Raw genomic sequence first — 24,617 nt, forward strand, 5'->3', positions numbered from 1 at the left:
TTCAAAAGTTATTTACTGTTGAAAATATTTCCCTCTAAAATTACCAATAGATCACCATTTTTCCGCTATGTGCAGAGCACCAATACATATATGAAAAAAAAATAACATGAACGAAGGAGAGAAGAAATTTTTTAAAAATAATTGAATTAGCTCAGTTTTGGATGAGAAAACAGGGGAAAGTGAAACGTCGATCATCAAATTTTTGTTAGTAAAATTAGACGCAGCGGAAGCTGTCCCTATGTCACTCTACGGGACAAGGCAGGCTCAGCGCGACAGCTATATTTTTTTCAAATACCTGTTCATCAAATTTGTCACAACTATACCATCTTGTAGTCATTCGTAAAATTAAACAAATAGAAAGATACAGACGGCTTTAAGTGCTCTCCAAGGCACGGGAGTTGATATCGCCAATTTCCTATCAAGGGGCTGGTATAGAAAATTCTCCAACAGAAAATATACAATACCTAACAATTACTGGCCCGACCTGGAGATCCGTAATTGAACATTCTAACCACTAGACCAACCAGACCGTTATATTATACCAAAGTAAACTGATATTTCGCTTCACTCGGTCGATAACAGGTTAGTGCTTACTCACTCATCATTCAATCCACACTCACATCATTCAATTTGTGTTTCATAAAATCACAGCTTCTTTCTCGTTCGCGTGTCTACATCAAACCACTTTAAACTAGGAGTAAATATGCCAAGAATTCAGGAATGTGTGTAGTTTAATGGCTCATAGGTAATAAAGCCCATATTCGCGAGACCTACGTTATGGTATAAAGGCTGAAATATTACCTTTGTGTAGACATTATAGGAGTTAGCAAGAGCTCGATATAATCCTTAAAAATTCTTTTGGCAAATTATAGTCATGAAGACATCCTAATTTGACCGAGGACTATCTTAACAAACTTGAGCGTCTTCAAAATCTAGCTATTCGGTTCATATTTGGATTACGCAAATATGACCATGAATCTGAATTTCGTCAGAAGCTTAAGTGGCTCCCTATTCGCCGTCGCCGGGATCTTCATGTACTTTCACTTCTGTACTGTGTGTTATATCCTAAGACTCCTTCTTATCTTAAGGAGAAGTTTAAATTTCTTGCAGTGCAGTCTGAACTTAGATCGAGTCGTGCGCTGACTTTGAGCCTGCCGTTTCACAAAACGAAGTTTTATAAGCATTCGTTCACTGTCAAAGCTACTGAATTGTGGAATGCACTCCCATTGAACATAAGACAGTCGAAGTCATTGGGCGTATTTAAAAATGCTGTTAAGGCTCATAATCTCGCTGAGTAAAGATGACTATTATTATTTATTTTTCTACTCAAACTCATATTTAAGTATTTATGGTATATTAAGATATGTATTAGTATATTTATTTTTTATATTTATTAATAGTATTTTTTTTTGTGTAGTGTATTTTATGTATTATTTTTCGTATGTATGTACTAAATAGTGTACCCGACCTATTTGTTTTCTTTTTAGTTTTCCTAATCCTAAGGTTGCCTGGCAGAGATCGCTACTTAGCGATAAGGCCGCCTTTTGTATCCTGCTTCATTCTTCATGTGTTTGTTCTTTTTTTTGTCTCGTTTTCGAGTGGTCTACAAATAAGACAAGTAATAAATATAAAATTTAAAAGAAAGTAAAAGCTCAAAAAAAGCTCAAGGGTGTAGGAATTTTCCATTGAAATTCTTACACCCAGTGCGGCGATCAAAAGAGCCATTCATTTTTAAAATGTCCACCTATACGTGATTCTAGTACCGAATTTACATTTGGCCATATACTTAAGCAAGCAAAAATAATGTGGAGACGGCTGTGGATTTATTTATTCCTTACATGAGATCGATAGGTACTCTTATATAAATTACAACCTAAAAACTTGAGTAAGTAAATTTTTGGGTATCATTTATTGATTAGAAGCATTCTCGCAGTTATAAATATTCCTATTTTCGGCAAAAAATATTGTTTAATATAAAAAATATACAAGTAGTGTTAATGGCAGCATTAAGAGTTTATTCCATACAAGCTTCGGATCTTAGTATGCTATCTGAGCACCATTATCCGGTAATGTCGTCGTAAACCTGTCCTGCCACCACCCGAAATTAATTGAGAACCAACTGAATTTGTATTTAATAGCATATTCAAAAAGCTAAACCACCTTCAATGTGTTATAAGAGTGGTTTGAAAGTATACCTACTGTTAAGTAAACCATAGTAGCACTAAAGCATTAAGCAATAACTAAGAATTTATAATAGCCATAACTTCCTAGATGAACAAAATTGTCACGAAAAAGTTTCGTCACGAATTCGGATTCCATTTTCGTTATTTTTCTAGTGAAGATCCAATGTGTTCGTGCTTAACGAATAACGATCAAAAAGCGAAAGAAGTGACGTTATTTCATCCAAGGAAAGATTTCATCTACAGAAAGACCGGCTACTTATTCTAACTTCTATACCTAGATAGGTAAACACACACACACACACACACACACACAAACACTGAATAAACCGACTGACGTCCACTGCTGGGCATAGGTCTTTTGTAGGGCGTTCCAAACTCCATGATTCTGGGCCGCTTGTATCCAGTGGCTCCCCGCGACTTGTTTGATGTCACACGAGCACAATCATACCCTCAATCATCGAGTCAACAATTTCAGGTTATTGCCTAAATTAGGGACAGTAGATTTTACATATATTTATTACATACTCACCAATATAACATGTGAAATACGCATTTGTTTGTATTATAATTATATTTACTTTCCTTTACTTACCTACCTATGATAAATATTTATATATATATATATATATATATATATATATATAAATATTTATATTTATATATATATATAAAAATACCTATGATAAATATTTATATATATATATATATATATATATAAATATTTATCATAGGTATTTTTGTCAATAAAGACTTTCCTCTTCCCTCTTCCCTCTTTCTCCCTTTTCCTCATCATCTGTATTCAGCACATATACCATAAGACCTGAAAGCATAGTTTTCTAAACTAGTAGAAAAATGTGGTTTAGAACGCTTCGAATCGAAAAGTTCCTTTTAATAGCCCGATGTCACTGGTTAAACAAAACGTGATACGAGGTACTTACTTGTGTTTTGCGAGTGCTATTTCTTGTCTTCGTAAAGAGTCTGGATTTACGAGTGTTTTGCTTCGCTTTGTTTACATCAGAGCTTTAATTTCGTTGAAAACCAATAACCTACGCCCTCAGAGTGTAGGTATTCCTCACATCGTCATAAAGCACCTCTTGATTAATTAACGCTATCACTCTGAATATTTGTGCCCTTTGAGATCATATTAAGGTCAGGGCTTTCGTAACTCCGGGCTCCTAAAACTATGAAACCCGTCAGAGGTATGCCGCGGCTGGCGGTGACATTGTATCATTCTACTAATAACTTACTATCCTACTAATACTATAATTGCAAAAGTTTAAATGGATAGATGGATGCTCGTTACACTTTCACGTAAAAACTACTGAATCAATTTGACTGGAATTTGGAATTTGGACCTTGGAATAATACATGGGCTACTTTTTATCACGGAAAAATGGTCGTTTTATGAAAAACCGGAAGAAGCTAGGCCACAGCTAGTCACATAATATCAAGGAAATGTTAATCAATGGAAATGCCTCTTTGGTTTATTGGTTAAGTTCGACTGCGGATCACTAGGCCCCGGGTTTAAATCTCGGGTATGCAGTAATCTAGTAATTGTTAGTTATGGAGTTTCTCAGAACTACAAAATTTACCCGATACCTTTCGGGGGGACCGAGGAGGGTTTACTTCTCTTTTTTATGAATCTTATTTTCAGTAACAATTATAGGTACCTACAACAGTTAGATAAATTACACACATTCATTCAACACCGCTTCTTAATATCTTAATATAATCACAGTTTCAAATTATTAACAATCAACCTGTAGAAAGGGCCTTCTAAGTAGGTACACACATAAATAAAAGAAAGATGATTATTTAAAAGTATTTTGTACACAACAGCGAAACGACTCCAAAATTCACATTATTTTCCATTGTTACAGGCATACTTCTATCACATACGAGCAATAGAAGAAAAGAACAATCAAAATCTAATACAGGAAAGTTTAATGATGTTTAATGATTCTTACGACATAATTGAAAATTACGAACCAAGTACACACAGCTTCACCTCTGATTATACTTTGAGTACTGTAGACTACAACCAAAGTAGCAATGGTAATACAACATGGGAAGAAGACAACGATTGCGCCCCGGTGCCACCTGGCAGTGTGCTTTCAACCACAACTTTTCAAGCTTGCGTCCTTATCATGTACTGCACAGTATTCATAGTGGCACTAATTGGAAATGGATTAGTGTGTTTTGTTGTGCAATCATCACCGAGGATGAAAACAGTGACAAACTATTTCATAATGAACCTGGCTATTGGTGATATACTGATGACGATATTCTGTGTACCATTTTCCTTTATATCAATGTTATTATTAAGATACTGGCCGTTTGGTATTGTTATGTGTAAGATTGTAAACTATTCGCAAGCAGTGTCAGTGTTAGTGAGCGCGTATACCTTATTAGCCATTTCCATTGACCGGTACATGGCTATCATGAGGCCTTTGAAACCTAGAATAGGTAAGACTGCGGCTAAATTCGTTGTGGCTGCCGTTTGGGGAGGGGCTCTGTCAACAGCTGGGCCAATAGCCATCGTGTCTCAGATTAAAAGGCCAACTGAATGGCATCAATATTGCAAAACGTAAGTACATTTACCTTACCTCAAAGATAATTGAGTTGTAATAGGATATGATATTATCTGAGAACGTTTCATCTAATAATAAATGTTCCATTTAGGTAACGTCACTATATTGTGCTTAAGGTATGAGCTTAATTTATTACTTCGGAGATGATTTGTAATATTATAGCTGACGTAATATTAATGGTGTAATTCTCCATTAACTGCCTCGTTGGGCTATCGGTTAAAATGTTCGACTACGGAATATGAAGTCCCAGGATCGTGCTAAAATAATGGTTTGGTACCATTAGGGACTTTTCTCGAAATTCTCAATAGTAGCATGGAGTGGAGTAAGGAAATTGGTATTATAACGCCCCTTTATCTAAAGCAATCGGACTTGGTGATTATCTATATATGGTAACATGCTGTATGATATCAATAGTTAAAGCCCGCCTTAAATTTAATTACTAAATAAACCTTTATTACTTATTAAACCTTACTAGAAGGAAAAATACAAAAGTGTGGAAGCTCTCTTCTATGAGAAAAGCAGGCCTGCCAGTTATGAGATATTAATAGTCTGAGGATGATTTTTAGTAATTTGTTGTAGAGCTTTTCTTATAGACGTTGTCGATGGAAGTACTGCTGCCATTTTTATTTCCGCCGCTAAGCAACATTGCTGTTTTCCGGTCTGAAGTTCATGGTTTCAGTTTGTATTTATAATTGTTTTATTAATTATTTTTATTAATTAATTTAGTATTAATTGTCTAGTAATTCAGAGGGCCAATAGCGTCAGCTTTTTTGGTACCATGCCCTAAAGTGTAAAAGTTAGACGGCTTATATTTTTTGTAAATACTATTATGTGTACTAATTGAAACTATATTTGAGCTAAAGCAGAACTACATATAACAAGCTTACTAATAAAAATTAAAAAAAAATAGAATTGAAATATAAATCTAACTAGACACATGATAACGACTGATTGAACTGAACAAATATACTCATGAAGACAACATGAGGTATCTTCGCATTGTTTGAGTCTCATACAAGACTGAAATGTATCTTATGTATACCTAAGTGTTTGGAATTACCGGTGGATTTCATCTGTTATTCCGTTAAAAACTTCCAAAATATCGAAATGCATCGCTTGAATGCGCTGTTGGTTATTCATCTTAGGCTACAAGAGCTAACAAAGGAGCTTAACAATTGACTAAACTACTAAACGTACATCAGTTTCGTATAATGCAGTCGAGTTTCGGTACTGACGCGTCGACTAATTACGATTAAATCGTGACCGAATTGTTCTAGGGCCGGGATAGCCCAAACGCTTTGCAGATTCGAATGCATCGGTACAGTAATTTGCAATAATTATTTTATACTATTAAGCGCACAAAGGTATCAATTATTTTACAATTTACAATTAAAACACGTCTCTCTATCATCTGCCTTCAGCGCATCCTAAGTTATTTAGGACATATCACTCGTCGCGGAAACGAGAGCATTAAAAAGTTGATAGTGTTTGGAAATGTAGAAGGCAACCAACTATTTCCAACTCCAACCTCCTGTGGTAAAATCAACTAAGATAAACCGTTGCCCATATCTTCTACTAGGTAAAACAGATGACCAAGGATACGACCCAAAGAAGACCTCATAATATATCACCAGATTACTCGCTATAGCAGTGCTCACGATCGAAAAGACAATTTACACTTGTTAATTTGTTTACAGGGACATTTGCCTGGAAGAGTGGGACCAGCCGGAGCAGAATCACCAATATTCCTGTGCGCTTATGGTACTGCAGTTCGGCCTACCACTAGCTGCACTTGTGTACACTTATGCGCGTATAGCCCACGTAGTTTGGGGCGGAAGGCCTCCTGGTGAAGCTCAGACTGCTAGAGACATGCGCATACAGCATTCGAAACGAAAGGTTACTGGAATCCGAACTTCCTGACTATTATTATAAATGTGAAATATACGTCACTAGCTTGTTGCCCGCTTTTATTGCCTATGGTTTTTACAAATCCCTCGGAAACCGTGCATCTACGACTAGTAAGGGATTAAAGAAAAAACGAACAAAGAAAGAAAGAAAGGACGAACAAACAATCTAACCAAAAAACAACTTTAACTAACGCATTTATAATATTAGTATTGACAGTCGTTGTTAGTGTACTCATTGATAGTCGTGACCGCGAACGGAACGGAACGACCTTGACTCGACGACGTGGCTGAAGTGGCTGGATGAAAGGCGGAAAACGGTGTCGTGGCGCGCTCTTAAATAGTTTAATGTTCAGCAGTGGGCGCTTGTAGGCTGTTGTTGTTAATGTTGATCCATTGAGAAGAAAGCTTAAAACTTCTCTTTCATCTCTTGTTTTTTCTTCTAGGATTTTTGTAGAAGTTTACGTTTTGTATTTCGGTTATTTGTTATAAAATAATTTACAATTGAATGAATCACCAAAACTGCACCACGAGTTTATTATTACTTCTAATATTTATATTGTAACTGTCTATTTTCTTTTTAAATTTTGTTTTATTTTAGTGAACATAAATGAAATTTTCATAAATGACTGACTTTGTACCGTCATCATTTCAACTTCTTTAAATTTAGGCTCTCTTGGGTCCACTTTATTTACGAACAAACAGCCTTCTTCTCCAGTACGAAAATAGAATCAATATCAGCAGCATTAATAAAACGCCGGAGGAAAATGCTGAAAAATAAACTGAAATACACAAGCTTAGCAGTTTCTATATCTGTCATGTGACGAATTTCCTTAACCGCGTCTGCTGAAAAGATCGATAAATTATTTATATTTGGGCCCCATCGAAGTTTAGCATCTAACGTAATTCTATAAAATATTTTCGTATCCATCCCTGTGTATGTAAGTTAAGTACCTTAAGATCAAGGCTGGTATAGTTTTTTTTAATTCTTTTTAATTCGCAGTTTAAACGACGCCCTATTTCATTTAATTACGGGTATAACAGGAAGATAAAGATATTTCAGAAGGATTGTTGTTACTTCCATTTTATCATATTCTTACCTAATTGTGTTATGAATAAATAATGCTTAAGATTACAAAGTTAGACTAAAACTTGGCTGAATTAATTATCTCATTTTGTTACCACTAGCACCCCTTTACTAATTAAATTAATATTTAAGCTACGTGGAGACGGTTAAACATTGTTCTCTGCAGGTGCGCGTGTATCGTTCTTTGTCGAAACTTAGTCGAAGTCCTATGTTTCTTATGCTTAAGGGAATAAAAAAGTAAAGGTTGCTCTAGGAGAAAGTCTTTTTAGCCATTATAAAGGTCATTTCACGCAAAAAGATTTCTGACGACCGGCCATTATTACAATTAATAAATGGTAACTTATCATTATCTGGTGATAAATCGTACGATGTTGTTCCATTTTCTTGATTTCCGAATAGGTATGTCCGGTCCCCTCTCTTCATAGGCGTGCCCAGCTTCTGGCCTAGATTTTGGACAGAAGTCCAAAATCTAGGGTTCAGATTTTTTTAGGCAAGATCATCCTGGTTTTGTAAAACATACTGCGTACAATTACATCGTGCGCCGCGATTTGAAAAAAAATAAAAATGGCAGCGAATCGCAATGCCAGCTTCCATACAAAAAAGGTTCGAACCCTTTTGACGACGCATTTACATATCATTTATGCTGTTTAATTCGACTTCTACTTTAAAAGTAACTTTCGAGGATCTTTAGCAAGACGGTTTAGACATGACTTTCTTTCGGCCATGGCTAGCGTCATGGGGCTATCCTAGGGCTTTAATATGTATATGTAAAAGTTATAGGTATATGTAAAAGTTTATTTGTCTAGATAAGAAATTTGTAAAAGAGATAATTAAAGAGTTCCGAAGCATGGCCGCTCAGCCATGGGTCGTGGGATGGGATGGGAAAATTTGAATCATATTTATAGCCCGCGACTTCGTCCACAATAAAATTTTGAATTGCCCTGAAATGAAAAGCAATACATTATAGGTCATAATGAAAAACAATACGTTATTAGGTCACAATCAGGTCAGATCAGACAGGAATACTTAATCTCTTGCATTGTCGAACCATTTCTTCTAAGGTATCCCAGGTCCTCTTTTTTCGGTAAGAACCTCAGAAACTCGTACAGGGACCTACCTCTCCGTTGGTGAACGAAATGAAATCTTCCTTAGCGTTGCGGTTGTCATCATACCTCGTTCAAACGGCGAAACACTGTGATTTCTGTGTACCTAATTTGTTTAAATCATTTGCGCTGACTAAGACTTTCAGAGCTCTTTTTTCGTGACGCACTGTGTACTGTTGACTGAAACAATTCCCTCTTTTTGGTTGCCACAGCGAATTTACTAATTGAATTAAAATGTACGTCGAGCGAGTCTAAGTTTTTTTTTTCATTCATTACATCTAAATGTGCCATTGTTTGTCGAAACTTTGTATTTTAACTCTTGCTTTAATGCATAAGGGAATAAAAAAATTTCAGACTGCAGATTATTTATATGCAGTCTACGTATAAGGACTAATGCTGAACATTAGTCCTTTATTTAGCACCAACGGCGTACTTTTTTTTATACGTAAATGCTCAACAAGCTTGTATCCCCTAGTTAAACTTGAGTAGGTACACCCAAGGATAGTGTTCCATATAATTGCAGATTTAAAGTCCCTATTTTAGACTTTGATATCTTCAACGCAATTTTATTTCCTAACCAGGTGGATTTTATAAAAACGCATTCTTAGGAGATATCAATTACCAACCGCTTTAATGAAACATACCTATGTACCTTCTAAATTTTAATCTTTCATAGAATCATAATTAATTTCCTCCAAAAAACCTTATCAACCTTACCTTATCTTCATTGCCTTTCATCCAGTATATTAAACTCGTATATCACCCCCTATAGAATCTTCTAGATGCCCTTGAAGACCAAATCAAAATCGGTTTAGCTGTTTTAAAGATTAGTCAGGCAGATCAAAATATTTTGAATGTCTGTTGTCTAAGAGCTTGTATTATATTGATTTAGATTGCTGAAAAAAAAAAGACACATTTTAAAGTTCCGAAATGCTAGTTAAAAGTTTAAATTGTTGTAGTTGGACTTATCTATATCTTATATGAGCAATAAAACATCTAGGTATAAGTATAGGAGTTCGAAACAAAAATATCTAATCCATCATGTTCGATCGAAGTTGATCTGGGATGAACCTTCGGAAGTTAGTAGATATTGAGTAAAATTATCCTACATGATAAAAATAACTGTCCTTCCAAATGACAAGTCGGTATAGCGAGATATTTGTTGCTAATTCCGTTGTACAAATATCTAGAAAGACAATCTAAATGCTAAAGTCATTAATTTTTTGTAACCAACGATTTAAAAACCATCAGGGAATATTGTGAAAAGGACGCTACTTTTAGGTCTGTTAATTCAGTTTAGTCTATAGATAATATACAACGCCATTATACTAAATTCATACAAAATATATGCAACGTATAATTGAAAACCTAAATAATATTTCAGAGGCTTTAGAGGTACATTATTTGCTGTCTCTGAGCGATATAGCGTTTCTGTACGCTAACAGTTTTTGAGTAAACCACTGCCACCGTTTTTACTGAATGAAATTAGATACATCACTAACACCACATGCGTAGTTAAAATTATAAAGTGACGGTCTTTTTATCTCAACAGGGTTGTCATAATTTAAAAACCTAACATGATTTCAATTAGTTTGTATGGAAAAATAAATACTTATTCTTCTTTTGATTTAATATTTTTACAGGGTGATTTCTTATGGAATATACTTATACCCCTTCAACAGTATTTTGTAATTCAGTTACACGTTGTACATAAAATAATATGAATTTCTGACGATGAGTTACGAGAATAAACAAATCGGCAGAGAGTTTGTTTGCTTTAGAGTTACATGATCTTTTGAAATGTCAGTTTGATTGATTCCATACTCTGTTCAGTTTTATATATATCAAATATTAGATATATGAATAACATACCATTGCCACCATAAATACCCACACGTAAAGGCGAGTTCTTAGTATACTCATGCTATAAACCAAAATATACGCACTGAATTGAGAAACAGAGTTGAGGCGCCCTCAGGGTGGCGTTCCTTAACATCGAGCCCTGCACATTTCGTGCAGGGCTCGATGGAGACTGGACTGGAGACATTTCCTACACAGGGAAAAGACAAAATGTTTATATTCTTATGAAGTTGTATCCACTCTCCGCATGGGCGCACGTGTGGAAATAATACCTTAAATGTTGTCGTACTTTGGCAGGTGGACAAGTAAATTGTTTCCCTTGTCAGTGGATAATATCGGGGGATTTATATTTTGTTTCTAGCTAGCAGTGCCGGGGTCAACTTCCAACAGCCTTCGCTCCTGCCCCACGTTCCCTAACGCCGTTACAACTTTATGGTGGTTATTAAATAAAGTCCAACCGAAACAACCAAAACAAAAATTATTAGCGAAATCCTGATTCTGTATAAAATTCTTAGCATGCATTCTTCACCGCAATAAATTACTCGTAGCTTCTAAGGTTACGTACCAAAATGATATAAACCCAATCGACTATTTCTATAATCGGCCATACCTAGATACAGTCTATATATCACAAATTCATATTTTTTCTTTTTAATTTTTTTTCCCTTTTCATGTTTTCGATTACTACTTAACAAAATAATGTAATCTTATGATGGCCATAATGAAAACAAGGCAAAGGTAACGGATGTATCGGTTGACAGCCAAATTAAAACTTCTGGAATACATTTACATTAAGTCATACATTAAGTCGAGTAATAAACAATTTTTATTTTTTATTACTCGTCATAGTACTTATTATTACTATTATTAATCTTTATCTATCTGATACCTTTAATCATGCAGTTCTTGTATGGCTTCAACGATTTTCATTAAATTTAGTATGTGGGGGTTTCAAGGACGACAAATCGATCTAGCTAGGTTTAAATTTTGGAAAACGTCGGTTGACTCGTGTCTTCAGGCAATGAAAAGCTACCACAATAGCATGCAGTACTACTATAATACGAAGTTAAAAAGTCAAATTTTCGTGTAGGTGGAAACGTAACGTGGTGGTGTTCCGGGAAATAGGGTGGTTCAGAAACCAGAAGACCCCGGTTCGCGTCCAGATTATTGTTATTTTCCCTTTTTTATTCAAGAAGAAGAGTTCTAGTCGACGTGTGATAACCGAGCAATGCCTGGGCAAACAGGTACCGACATTTGTAATAGGTTCAATTAAACGTCCAACTCCCAAGCTTTTCCATAACTGAATAGAAACGATCAATCTACTACATATTTGGTCATATTCTTTGACAACATCTGAAGAAAATGCAAGTAATTTTACCAAGATGATTAGAAATTAGGCTCAATTAGCGTCTAATTAATGAACAAGGATTTTTGATACTTCCATCTCTTCGTTATTTTCTATGAATATTCATCAAACCTGCCTGTCTATTAATTGGACTTTTTAATAAGTTTTTTAAATGTGAAGCTTCCCAATTCGCTCAGAGGGCTTTACTGACAAAAAGTGAAAAGAGCAAACAGAAGCGCCACGTCCGGTTTTATATTCAGAGGTTTTGCACCCACAGAAAAGGACTTTTGACTATTTTGACACTTCGGGGTGCAACACGTGACCATATTTAAATTACATTCGATTGTAAATATGTTTAACCTAAACCAAAGAAAAGTCGTGCCCTCCTTTGAGATATAATAGAATTGATTTATTCGTATGATAAAGAGATAAAAATGTCGTGAAATAATATAAAGTCTCAGCATATCCGAACAAACAAAATATGTAAGTTTATATTATATAACATAGTTCCGATGGTTTCCAAAGGGATATCTGGTTAAATATTTTTATAAAATATTAATGTGTACAAGATAATAAAATTAACTGAGTACAAATTATTCTTAAATAATCTGCTTCAATTGCGGAAATTCAGTAGGTAATAGAATGAAATACAGTAATATCGCGGTTAGAACCATCGTGTCTGGAAATGTAGTTATATAGTAATATTATGATGGTAATCCATCATCTGACTACAATAGAAAAACTGCTTTCTTTAGGTAGGATTTGAATAAATAAACTTTTGACTAGACTCGGTCGCCGAGAACCGAATCGCCGGCGACTAGTCGGCTGAGGATCGAAGTAACAACGTATAACAAGGGCAACCAGGAAGCTAGCCTGGAGACTTATTGTACATTCGTGTAGAATAGACGTCGAAGAAGCTGCGATAGTAGAGTTAGTAATTTTAAAAAGAAAAGTAATCCAAGAGAGGCACTCTCTAGTGGGTACATCCTTTATTGCAAGAACGGAGAACAAAAGGAATGTATCGCCGGTCATCTCTTCAGTTGCTTGTAAGGTGTACGCTTCCATTTGAACCCGTGGTCCCAGTGACCGATTGGCAGTCGACTGTGCATAGTGGCCGGCGACTAAATTTGCCGAGTTGGTAAAGCGTAAGTAATGGCTCTTAGGGTGTTTTATGAATCCTCACTCTTACATCCACGCTCTAACATTTAAAAAGTGCTGTCCATGTGCTGGCAGTCTATTTCGATGTAAGGCCGCATTTATTTCTAAGGCACTAAATGTCCCGGGACTACTCCAATATGGGTTGGACCCTTTTCGTTTAGTTACATCTAATTTTGATACGACCCGAGGATTTCCCTGTAGGTATGCTCTACGTGGACTTATTTATATGGCAACAGAGAGTTCCTTGCAATAAGTAAGTACGCAAGAGTGGGGTCCAAAAATGATACATTATGTTAGGGTCATTGACTTTGCTTAGCCAAAGTTAGTAAACTTTGATAATAATATAACCTGCTGCTTTATTTTTGATAGAAAATGTTTGACACTGGCCTTAATTAAAATATCACTTAATAACGGAGAAGGAAAACATCGTGAAGAAACCTGCATGCCCTAGATTTCTCCATAATGTTTCCAAAGGCGTGTAAAGCCCACCAAACAGCAATGAGCTAACATGGTGGACTACGTCCTTTCTCATTGTGGGGGGAGATCCGTGCCCTGTAGAAGGCCGGAAATCAGATAGTAACGATTGTTCAAATCGATTGAGTAGTTTCGAAGCCTATTCGCTACAAAGAAACAAAAAAGATAAAATTACAAAGTCTCAGCACAAGGGTTCGTTTTTATCATTTCGGTAACGAAAATGTGGGTGCAAATGATGAAAATTGGCATTAAAAGTGTTGCTTGCGAGTGTTTCACACCCGGCACACCCCGTGTATAATATAAGCACATCACGCACCACAAATGAAAATCCAATCGGGGTCGGGGTATGTAACGAAAGCAATCGGATATTATAAATTAATCTAAGCGAGTTTGGCGTCGCGGCCTGATCAAAGTGTGTTGAAAACTGGTGTGAAATAACACTCGTGACTTGTTTGTTTTACTGAATAAATGGCGGGTGTAGAATGCTGCGTCATATTTGTATATAAAATTGTAATCAATAAAATTAATTCCCATTAGGGGTGTTATTATGGAGCCGGAAGTTAAACCCTTAAAAACAAATGATAACATGCTACTTTTATAAATAACTTGTTTGAAAGAAAATCAACTCACTTTGTCCATATACAATTGAAAAATAAATCGGTGAACAAATATAAAGAAAATATATTTGTCGAACATCGCCTCCTTATTTTTTTTATTTGAATGAAAATGAACTAAGCAACATTATACAAGCCCTATTCCTTTATCTTCCTTTGTTTCTTTATTGTATTTAATGTAAGTACTTAGAAATTGTGGAGCGGAGGAACTGCAAGTAAAGACATTTTTACTATTCTTCAGACAGACGAATATAATTAGCTATAATACACAGCTTTCCGCTGTGTATTATAGATAATTATAACTACAATGCCCAGAGCTTATTTTCAGTACGCTTCATCGAAGAAATTACTTAATCAAATAATATACATGTATTTTTATTTGAGACAGGAAGAGAGCGAGTGACAGAGAGAGAGAAAGCTACTTAAAAAAGCAAGTGTCGAGAAATGTGCACTCAAACTTGTGCATAAATACTCTCGATCTTTAAACTAGATTTAAGTAAATAGTATATTAACACCTTTTCCTAATAAGCCACAGTTTTCTATTGTACTACTGGTTCCACCCGACTTCGTCCGCGTATAAGTCAATCGTAAACGATATACTTGTGCAGTCACAGGTTTTATTTAGAACTATAAGGGAACAACTTCGTCATACATGATGTTATCGAAACTTTAACCGCTTACGCAGCACACGCAGTAAAAGAGAAAAAAAAATCCTGTTTTTGGAACATTCTTCATTGGTGCTATGCCCTTTTTCGTCTTAGCGTGATTATTTATAGCATATGTCGCATTCAAGTAAACAAACTCTTTAGCTTTATATATTAGTATAAGATTGGTCGTAGAACCGTGTTGCTACTTCAAACTTAGTGCTGCTGTTCTTTAACATTTCTAAAATTTCTTGTTTTCAGATGATTAAGATGATGGTGACGGTGGTTGTGGTATTTACCGTATGCTGGCTCCCGCTCAATATATTTATTGCAAGTATATATTTAGTATAGCATAATATAAAATTGTTATACACTGGTATATTCGGAAAAATAGAGGCTATAACAATTCAACTTACATCATTAATTTTAATACAATCTGAACCATTTTAATTAATGCCATATGGCTATGAGCATAATTTGATTTGCGACCCCAAAGCGCAGACCTTTGCTACATGGGTCTATTAGACTACAAATTCAAATTGGTTAGATGTTTAGCTTAGTTTCACGGATACAACTTTAGAATGTAAACAATGCGTTTTAGTGCATTATTTCTAGTTCAGCTCCAAATTAACTATATTCATATAGCGTCTTATATGTATAAGTCTCAACTGCACTTTGTAGTGGTTTAGGCACGTAGGTGTTCAACTATTCCTATGTATTGTAAGTTTGTCTTCTATATAAATATTTTTAATCCAGTAAAGATTAAAAAAAGCCTTACAAAAAGTGAGGAAGTCATAATTATTACGATGTAATCATATCAACCAATAACCGGCCCAGTCCAGAGCACGGGTCTCCGGCCACAATGACTAGGGTATAAGGCTGTAGTCCACCATTCTGGCCCAGTGCGGATTGGTGGACTCCACGCAACTTAGGGAACATTATGTAGAACTCTCAGGATCAGAGATTCTCACGATGTTTTGCTTCACCGTTGAAGCAAGGGATATTTTAATTACTTAAAACGCACTTAACTTCTAAAAGTTAGTGGTGCGTGCTGGGATTCGAACTTTTCACCCCGAAAGTGAAATTGAGCTCTGAGCTCTCACCCAACGCGCTATCACCGCTTCCATAATGTACACACTTACACGCATTACATTATCTTCTCTTAATGTATTGTTTTGTTATGATACTGAGATAATAAACAATTTTTTATAATTATTTAATAATTAATTCATAATAATAATTAATAGGAAGATATATATACACTATGTAAGGTTATCTTATGGGGGCATATTAGGGATACTATACAACAAACAGCGATTAACACTAAGTACAAATAAAAGTTGAGTTTGACAAACGAATTCATCGCACAAAAAAAAAGTTGTAGAAATAAATACATATACATTTTCATGTTAATTCAAGTTTATTTATCTTTTTTTTTGAGATTTTTTATCTTTTTTTTAAGATTTGATTTCGATTTCGTATTTCGTAGCTCGGCACGTCCACTCGTCACACCCTGAAACTTTAAGTATTAACTCTGTAAACTTGTTAATTTTACCCGCACCCGTACGAAAATTTTTCTCTGCTTTGCTATGAATTGCTATTGCTTATAAAGTAACACTGTATTATAGGTATAAAAGATTTTAACATTTATGAATAAAGAAAGCTTTACCAAAATTATATTATTATTTAATTTGTTTTAGTCGGTCGGTCGGACCGACCGACTAAAACAAATTAAATATATATAATAAAAGCTCAATTAAAAAAAAAGAAAAAGGAAAAGAAATAAAGCTTTATATATCCCGGAAGCCGAACGCTTTAGAAAAAAATTGCGTCCATAATAACTCATTTGTTGATTAGTGATGCCAAGTTGTGATTAATGCAGATTTTATTCGATGCCGCTTTTTTGAAAATGAATTAGTTAGCCAGGCTTTACACTAAAATAAGTATTTATACCGCTTTTGACTTCCACATTTCATATGATTAAGTAAAATCCCATACTTCGAAAGCGACATGCCTATTCTGATTGAACGATTTGTATGAATAACGTAAGTATTTACAATTTCTTTATATTATGTAGATTCTGTGGACGATCCACGAAAATGACGACAACTGGGCTACGTGGCCGGGCATGTCTTACGTGTGGTTTGTGAGTCATTGGTTGGCTATGTCACATTGCTGCTACAACCCAATCATATACTGCTATATGAACACAAAATATCGAAGAGGTTTCCAACAGGTACTTTTATGATAAATTATTATTTGAACTTTTAAAGTATCAGTTCCTCGTAACCCCTTAAATTTGAGAGGTTTGTGCGATCTTCACCACCTCGCGTCCTCCCACTAACTTACCACTTTGCTTAGTAAGTTAGGAAATCTTATGTATCAGAACCGTCCGAGAGTTTACCTTCATATCTAATATGACATGACAGCCACACGATCACAAAGTCCTTGGTTTGATTGCCAAAATAAACCCGCACTTGGCGAACGTAGACTACGCCTAAAGCCAGTACACAGTGTCCTATAGTGAGCCCGTAATGGGAAGCTAATGATGATGATGATTTTTTTGACAATAAAGTCTCAGTAGGTACCAACCCTAAGTTATGAAATTGTATCTACCTTCACTAAGACAGCTAGGACAACCCTTTTAATAAGATACTAGTTTTTACTCTTAGGGTATTTTTAATAAGTATGGCAAAACTTCAAAAAGTCAACAAGAATTTTTCACGCTCTTACATTCGAAAGGAGCTGTAAATCATGCGTAACCAAATACTTCATAAGTGTTAGATGTTGTGCAACCTTAAACGTTAAAAGTATAAACCGGTAGAAGTTCTCTTTTATTTCGAATGTGTTTATTATTTTTAATGAAGAAAATTATTGAAAATCCTCTATTTTGTTTTTAGGTACTAGGAAATATTCTGTCAAATCGGTTGGACCACCCATCGCGGTCTCACCGACGAAGGTCCAGTTTGTGTGATGGCGTTCCTATGTCAGGTTTGTAACATGGACGAAACATTCATCTATACTTTATAGGAATAAAAATGATAGTTATAAGGTTAATATCTTCTCGCGCGGGTATCGTACGGACGACTAGAGGGACTATAACGGAAAAAGGGCAGCAGCGTTTTCTGTGTATCTACTACCATCTACTGCGATGACCAATCGGTCTGCCCAGCGTGGTAATTACGGGCAAACCCCCACATTGGGAGAGGCCTTTAGTCCAGCAGTGGACTGTTATAGACTTCGATGATAATGACCTTGAACTATGTGATTAAATTAATTATTCAACCTTAACCGAATATTAACGCGAATCCAAAAAAAACAATTAATAATCTTAATATTTCGTTTAAAAGCATTGAAATTTGAAATTTATAATGCATGTTTATGTAGAACTGGTCGGCGTCAATGGGATGGCTCGGCGAGGCACCAACAGTAGCGGTTGCAGTCGACTACACCGTGCAGCGACGTGTTCATCGACGACTTCTACGCGACACGGCCATGCTCTCTGCACCTCGACCGCACGGCACACAATCGCGACCACTTTGCCTGTACGAGCAATATCTGTACGGTCACAATTCCATTAACCAGGGCTTGTGAAATAGATCCGAATAATGCGTTGCGTTAGTCAAGATCACCCCCAATATCTATTTCTTGATTCAAATAGGCCCATAGATGGCTTATTTAATGTTAACGTTACACAATGTGTACATGGCAGTGAGATTATGGCGATAACTACATTCGTAAACAAAACTACGAAGGTTCCAAATGCGTCCTGGTCTAAGAAGGAACGATTTATAAAACTGCGTTTTTAACGGTTTAAACACGGGCCAAAGAACCCGCGCTCGCGCTTAGTGAGAAATCGAACACGAAAGGTCATTCAACCCAGTTACTGGTTTTTTCCTGATAACGATCTCAAATATGATTTATATAAAGTGAACTTATTTTAGGAGTGAATTCATACTATTTAATTTTGATCTCAATATACCCTAACCTCTTAAGTGCATCGGTTTTTCAAGCGCTGCCTGAAATCAGATTAGATATAAAAGATAGCTTTATTTATTTTCGTATACCCAAACATTGACGAGATGTTATTTAAAAAAACCTTTTTTATTAATAAACAATACAAAAAATTAAATAGTTACTTAATTTGTCACAGTACCTATTTTTTTCAGCCACTTAAATTTTGTTATATGCGTGAAAAAAAGTAGATATTTTTTTATAATAATAAAATTTGATCGAACAAAAAAGGGGGCCCACCTGATGATAAATGGAAAACCATCGCCTATAAACAGAGCAACACTTCGCAGTGCATGCAAGGAACACGTTCAGCATCCTGCCGCCCTGTGACTATTAAACTTCAAATGTCTACCGTTTTTTTTTAATCCACTACAAGTTAGCCCTAGACTGCAAGCTCACCTGGTAGTAAGTGATGATGCAGTCTAAGATGGTAGTGGACTAACCTGTTAGGGAGTATACCATACTCCCTAACAGGTTAGCCCGCTATCATAACCCTAATTGATTTCTACGTGAACGCTAAATCGCTTAGCGGCACTTCTTTGGGGTGTTAACTAGCCACGGCCAAAGCCTCCCACAAATCTACCTCTAAGAACAATAAATAATAAAGTCTACCTGTTACGGTCCAAGAACAGATACACAAGAGAGCTCATAATCATCATATCGACCCATTACCAGCCCACTTCCCATTAAAGTTATGGCCGATAATGACCACGCTGGACAGGCGGGTTGGTCATCGCAGGGCTAGACTGATCGCACCGGCGTCGCTGCTGCCCGACACCACTCTGTGCCATTTGTTCAGCCTAGCCAATTCGAAGTGGTTATACCGCCACTTGTTGCCAGAGCCTCGTCGGTTAGACGGCAGGGTGCACCACGTGCAGGTGAGGTTGGCAATTTGGGACGCTGACTGGTACTAGCCACGCCCACTTACACCCCAACAAAAGACCTATGTCCAGCAGTGGACGTCTATCGGTTGATATGAAGATGATGACCAGCCCACTACATGGCACGGTTCTCCTACCACAATGAGAAGGGCGGAGTCATCCATGCTGGCCCAGCGCGGATTGGTGGACTTCATACGCCATTAAGAACTCTAGAAATAAATAAATAAATAAGTATACTACGACAATACACACATCGCCATCTAGCCCCAAAGTAAGCGTAGCTTGTGTTATGGGTACGTGTGTAATAGTTATAAAATACAGATAAACACCCAGACACTGAAAAACATTCATGTTCATCACACAAACATTTTCCAGTTGTAGGAATCGAACCCACGGTCTTAGACTCTGAAAGCGGGCATGCCCGTTGAGCCAATCGGCCGTCCAATAATGTTACCCAAAGTAGCAAAATGTTGCCTTTAATTTTCATTAAGTACTTGGCGTGCGCTCACAAAACTATTTATGATACATAAAAAGTATGTACGTATAAAAAGTATGTACGTATAAAAAGTATATGATAAAAGTATTCATAATTTTATACAAAAAAGTGCGCGAGGGAATATCGTATCTCTATCTATCATAGTTAAGTCGCAATAGCAGCTTTGATGGTCTCAAATTTTATTAAATCGTGGGGTAGTATCGCAGTATCAATACTGATTTAAATAATTCGTTTTATCGTCAAGGGTTTCTAGCTGTAAAATATTTTTTTAATCGTAATCACGAGTTTAAAAATTTTAAGGACTACTCTTAAACAAAATATATTGAGAGATACGCACAATAAATTGAAAAAGCTCTTTTTAAAAACTAGATGCACCCTTTTTTAAAAATAGGAACTAATAAATGTCTGTGGAACTGTACATTAATTGAATGCCATCTCATAAATATAGTGTTTCTACGGGATGCTTTAAAAACCGAACAAAACACGAACGAAATCGCCGGCCACGGCTAGTCTCGATATAAAATAAACAAGCATACACGCTGCCTTATAATAATTATCTTTAAACTCAAACTAAATATAGTCTCTTTCATATGAGAGATGAGTTTAAAGCTAACTTAAAAAAGTGGGCTAGTGAGGTTCAGTGATTATTGCTCCAAAAACAGAAATAATTAAATTTTATTCAGGGCTGTGGCGGAAGATCAATATGGTGGCTACATGACGCCATCGTGTATCGCCAAACACGATGCTCGGTGCGGTATCAGTTTATAACCAAAGTACAGGGATGCGAGGCGCTAAACTAAAAGCTTGAAAAAATTGAGCATGGCTGGTAAGAATATTGGAAGCCTCCGGTCACCACGATACTTGCGAGACCCTCCAGTAGCTGTACTCGCGGCAGTGGCATTGCACATTCTACATTTCCACATCTCTTCATGAACAAGTTTTCAATGATGTAAACGAAACTCTTGGGCATGTTCCAGTGTTACGTCTATAAATACCTACGTATTTGCGTTCTTGCATAGCTGGCAAATCGAAAATAGCCAATAAATCAACTCAAATACACACGAAATATTAAATTTTTTATCTTCGAGTCATCACGATGATGTTTTTATGATATCAATAACACTCATAATGATTCAGAAGAAACTTAGTCTGTTTCCTTTGAAATTTTTGGTAACTTATTTATATATGTACCTACTAGCTCTAGCCTGCGACTTCATCCGCGTTTGTTTTTGTTTTTAAAGCATCCCGTAGGAACAGTTTATTTGAGAGACGGGTAATATTCAATTTAGTTGTAGACTGTAGCGCTACAGATATTGTTAGTTTGTGTGTTCTTGTACAAAAAAAAATTATAATGAGGACTTTTACAATTATTCATGGTAAAGTCAACATCTCCTGAGGATGCTCCGGTTTCGGAGCGAATCTTGCGTACATTGCCGAAGATCTGTTTGGTGTAGAGTATAAGGATTGAAGAAATTATAAATTTCACCACACAGATTCTCCTGCTTTCGCGGAGCATAACAAATTAAGCTTAATTTTCATAATATAATATGAAATCCCGCAAAGTAACGCCTTCTTCTATCTATACTTTTTCAATTAAGTGTATAGCTCTAAACATAACGGTTACGTTTAGATATACTTAGTCCTTAAATTTTATAAACTCGCGATAACTTCTATATTAAATGTGCGATTGGAATTATTTAAAAAGTACCTTACTACTATATAAATACCCTTGATGATAAAAATATTAATTTGGATGAGAATTAATACTGCGATACAAATATAACAGCCTATAGTTTCCCCGGCGATCGGAAATAAATAATCCAAAAGCTGCAATTGTTACTTAACTATGATAGTTAGATATACTCCCTCTCTGACTTTTTATAGGTAATAATGAGTACTTTAATTATGTAGTACCTACATAATTTTTATGTAGCACCATCAGTTTTCTCAGCGCTCGCTAATTAATGTATTTTATGGACAAAATTTTGATGTTGGAGGATACATTATTGCAATTTTCTCAAGAAACTCCAATTTATTTTCTAATATAAGTTTTAAATAGTAATAAAAGCAAATATAAGTTTTAAACAAATGGCTCCCGCGGGATTCAAATGTGTACGTATTCGCAGACATATTAAGTCACCTATAAAGCTATTTAGTAATAAAATGAAGTAAGTATTATGCCACGTCATATTATACGTACTAAGATACATTTTAATCGTATCAGCAGTGTTGCCATTCTTTTGTTGTTCGTTACTATGAAAGTTAACCGTCTCAATTTTTTTTAAATTAATACTACTAAATAAATTAGTAATAAATTAATCAATCTTATTTTGTTAATTCCCTTTGATGAAGAACATATTTGTTAAAAGCATCAGTCTGTCTACATCAAACGTAGATGTCTAGACATCTAGATCTGAAGATAAATCACAATATTTTTCTCATTAAATATCGTCCTTATTTAAAGAGTTAAGTAGTTCGTGGTTTTTGTTATCTATAATTATTATTTTTATTTGAATGCGTGAATAAAAGGGGGTTACCGTGGGTGTAAAAAAATATACTCCTTAGGTTAGGCACCTACGGCCATTTATACGTAACGTACACGAAGTTTTTTTAATGTAGAATATATATACAGGCAAACAATACGATATGATACACAAAAGCTATACAAAAACGGTTATATTGCTAGAGCAATTTCTAACAGACAAAGAGTCAAAGGATTTGGTCGACCAGAAAATAGGTATAATATTATTACCGACATCCTATTATTACTAAGTATATTTTTGGAGACTTAATATTACGATATTGGAACAACGTTTTTTATATATCTTTGTATAATCATGTAATTACATTTCGATTCGATTTTATTCTAGATGGATTTTAAATCGACAAACGACTTCAAATGTAGGAAGAAATCCTGAGACTGCCTATGCCTATCTCCAGCAGAACCTCAACTATTACATCAGATTTATTGTTAAAAAGAACTTCATATAAAAAGGATATAAATATACCTCAGGGTGATTTAGGCGGATGCCCGCGACTTCATGTGTGAAGAATTCCTGGTTTTCCGTAAGTTTTAGGAGATTCCCAGTCGTGCCTATGCCGTTATCAAGAAAGAATGCTACCGAATTTTATAAATTTAAAACGCATATAAAATTTTTCGGAACCGACAGGATTTGAACCTGCGACTCTCGGGCAATCGCGGCCTGAGCGCTTTCACCAATTAAGCTACAACACTAATAACAAAAATTATAAAAAAATATTAAAAAAAAAAATGCTACCGAACAATTTCAATTTTCCGTAAGATCAGTTTAAACACAAATGTTTGTTTCATTTTAATTCAAATTCAAATTCAACATTTCTTTATTCATGTAGGCGTATCACAGGCACTTATGAAGCGTTCATACATATATGTTTACATAATTGTAAGGGGATGGTGATAACTTCGTTCACCAACTTAAACCTAAAGCGTGAGGGTTCCAAAGGCGCCCTGGTCTGAGAAGAGCCCACAACAAACTTAGCCAAGTAGTTAGTTTTGTTTTTACCATCTCACAGTAAATTAACAATTAAAATATTATTATTAATTATTAATTTGAACATGTATAAATTAAAAGCTATATTAATATAATGCGGAAACATTTTAATAAATAAAAGAGTTTCTTATCAAATTAACCGATCTTTTGAACCATTCACAGGCTTTGTTGAAGAAGCTAATTAACTAACATAAACTTATTGTGTGGTAATTGGTCCATTTATCAAATTAGAACTAGGCACGTCAACGGCTCGACCCAATGATGTTGTTAGTGAGCGGCAATGAAGTAGAGTGGATTCAAACTTACCTAAAAGTTACTTTAATAAATTAAGCTGATGCAGTATATAGGTATACATCTATACAAATAAACACCTTGCGTGATGCCTCGAACTCAAAGTACCTACGAACTCGCGTCGTAACTTGAAAGTAAAATAATTTCACCGACCGACTTATCTTGTACGTGTTCTTGTAACTCCGTGTTAAAAGGAACAAACTTTTACGAGGAACATACGAGTACCTTCCTCATCCTCAGCCTATTAATGTCAAATCTTGGTTAAGCATTGACTTACCCGCCAACGAAAGTTTGTAGGCATTAACGATTATTATGCTCTCGGGGGCATATACCGTTTTCTCTTCTCGGAAAAAAAACTATAATCATAACAAAATAAATAATTAATTCCTTTCACATTTGTTTTATAAATATAACCAAATAAAAAAAACGTGTTTATTTGTTT

General features: G+C 35.5%; 1 protein-coding gene across 1 annotated transcript; it reads left to right on the forward strand.

Moving 5' to 3' along the window:
* Positions 1 to 3,366: 3,366 nt before the first annotated feature.
* Positions 3,367 to 18,544, forward strand: LOC120626483 (RYamide receptor-like). The gene is made up of 7 exons (XM_039894010.1): positions 3,367 to 3,399; positions 4,064 to 4,770; positions 6,472 to 6,670; positions 15,225 to 15,293; positions 17,041 to 17,199; positions 17,864 to 17,954; positions 18,351 to 18,544. Exons 1-7 carry the CDS (start codon positions 3,367 to 3,369, stop codon positions 18,542 to 18,544), a joined length of 1,452 nt encoding a protein of 483 aa, XP_039749944.1.
* The last annotated feature ends 6,073 nt before the right edge of the window (positions 18,545 to 24,617 follow it).

This window comes from Pararge aegeria, chromosome 9 (assembly GCF_905163445.1).
Source record: "Pararge aegeria chromosome 9, ilParAegt1.1, whole genome shotgun sequence".
NCBI classification, from domain to species: domain Eukaryota; kingdom Metazoa; phylum Arthropoda; class Insecta; order Lepidoptera; family Nymphalidae; genus Pararge; species Pararge aegeria.

Bases quoted from the DNA above. Each gene is read 5' to 3' on its own strand.
- LOC120626483 (XM_039894010.1), top strand. From the start codon at position 3,367: ATGAAACCCGTCAGAGGTATGCCGCGGCTGGCG. The intron at 3,400-4,063 runs GTGACATTGTAT...CCATTGTTACAG, and splicing joins GAGGTATGCCGCGGCTGGCG to GCATACTTCTATCACATACG. The intron at 4,771-6,471 runs GTAAGTACATTT...ATTTGTTTACAG, and splicing joins TGGCATCAATATTGCAAAAC to GGACATTTGCCTGGAAGAGT.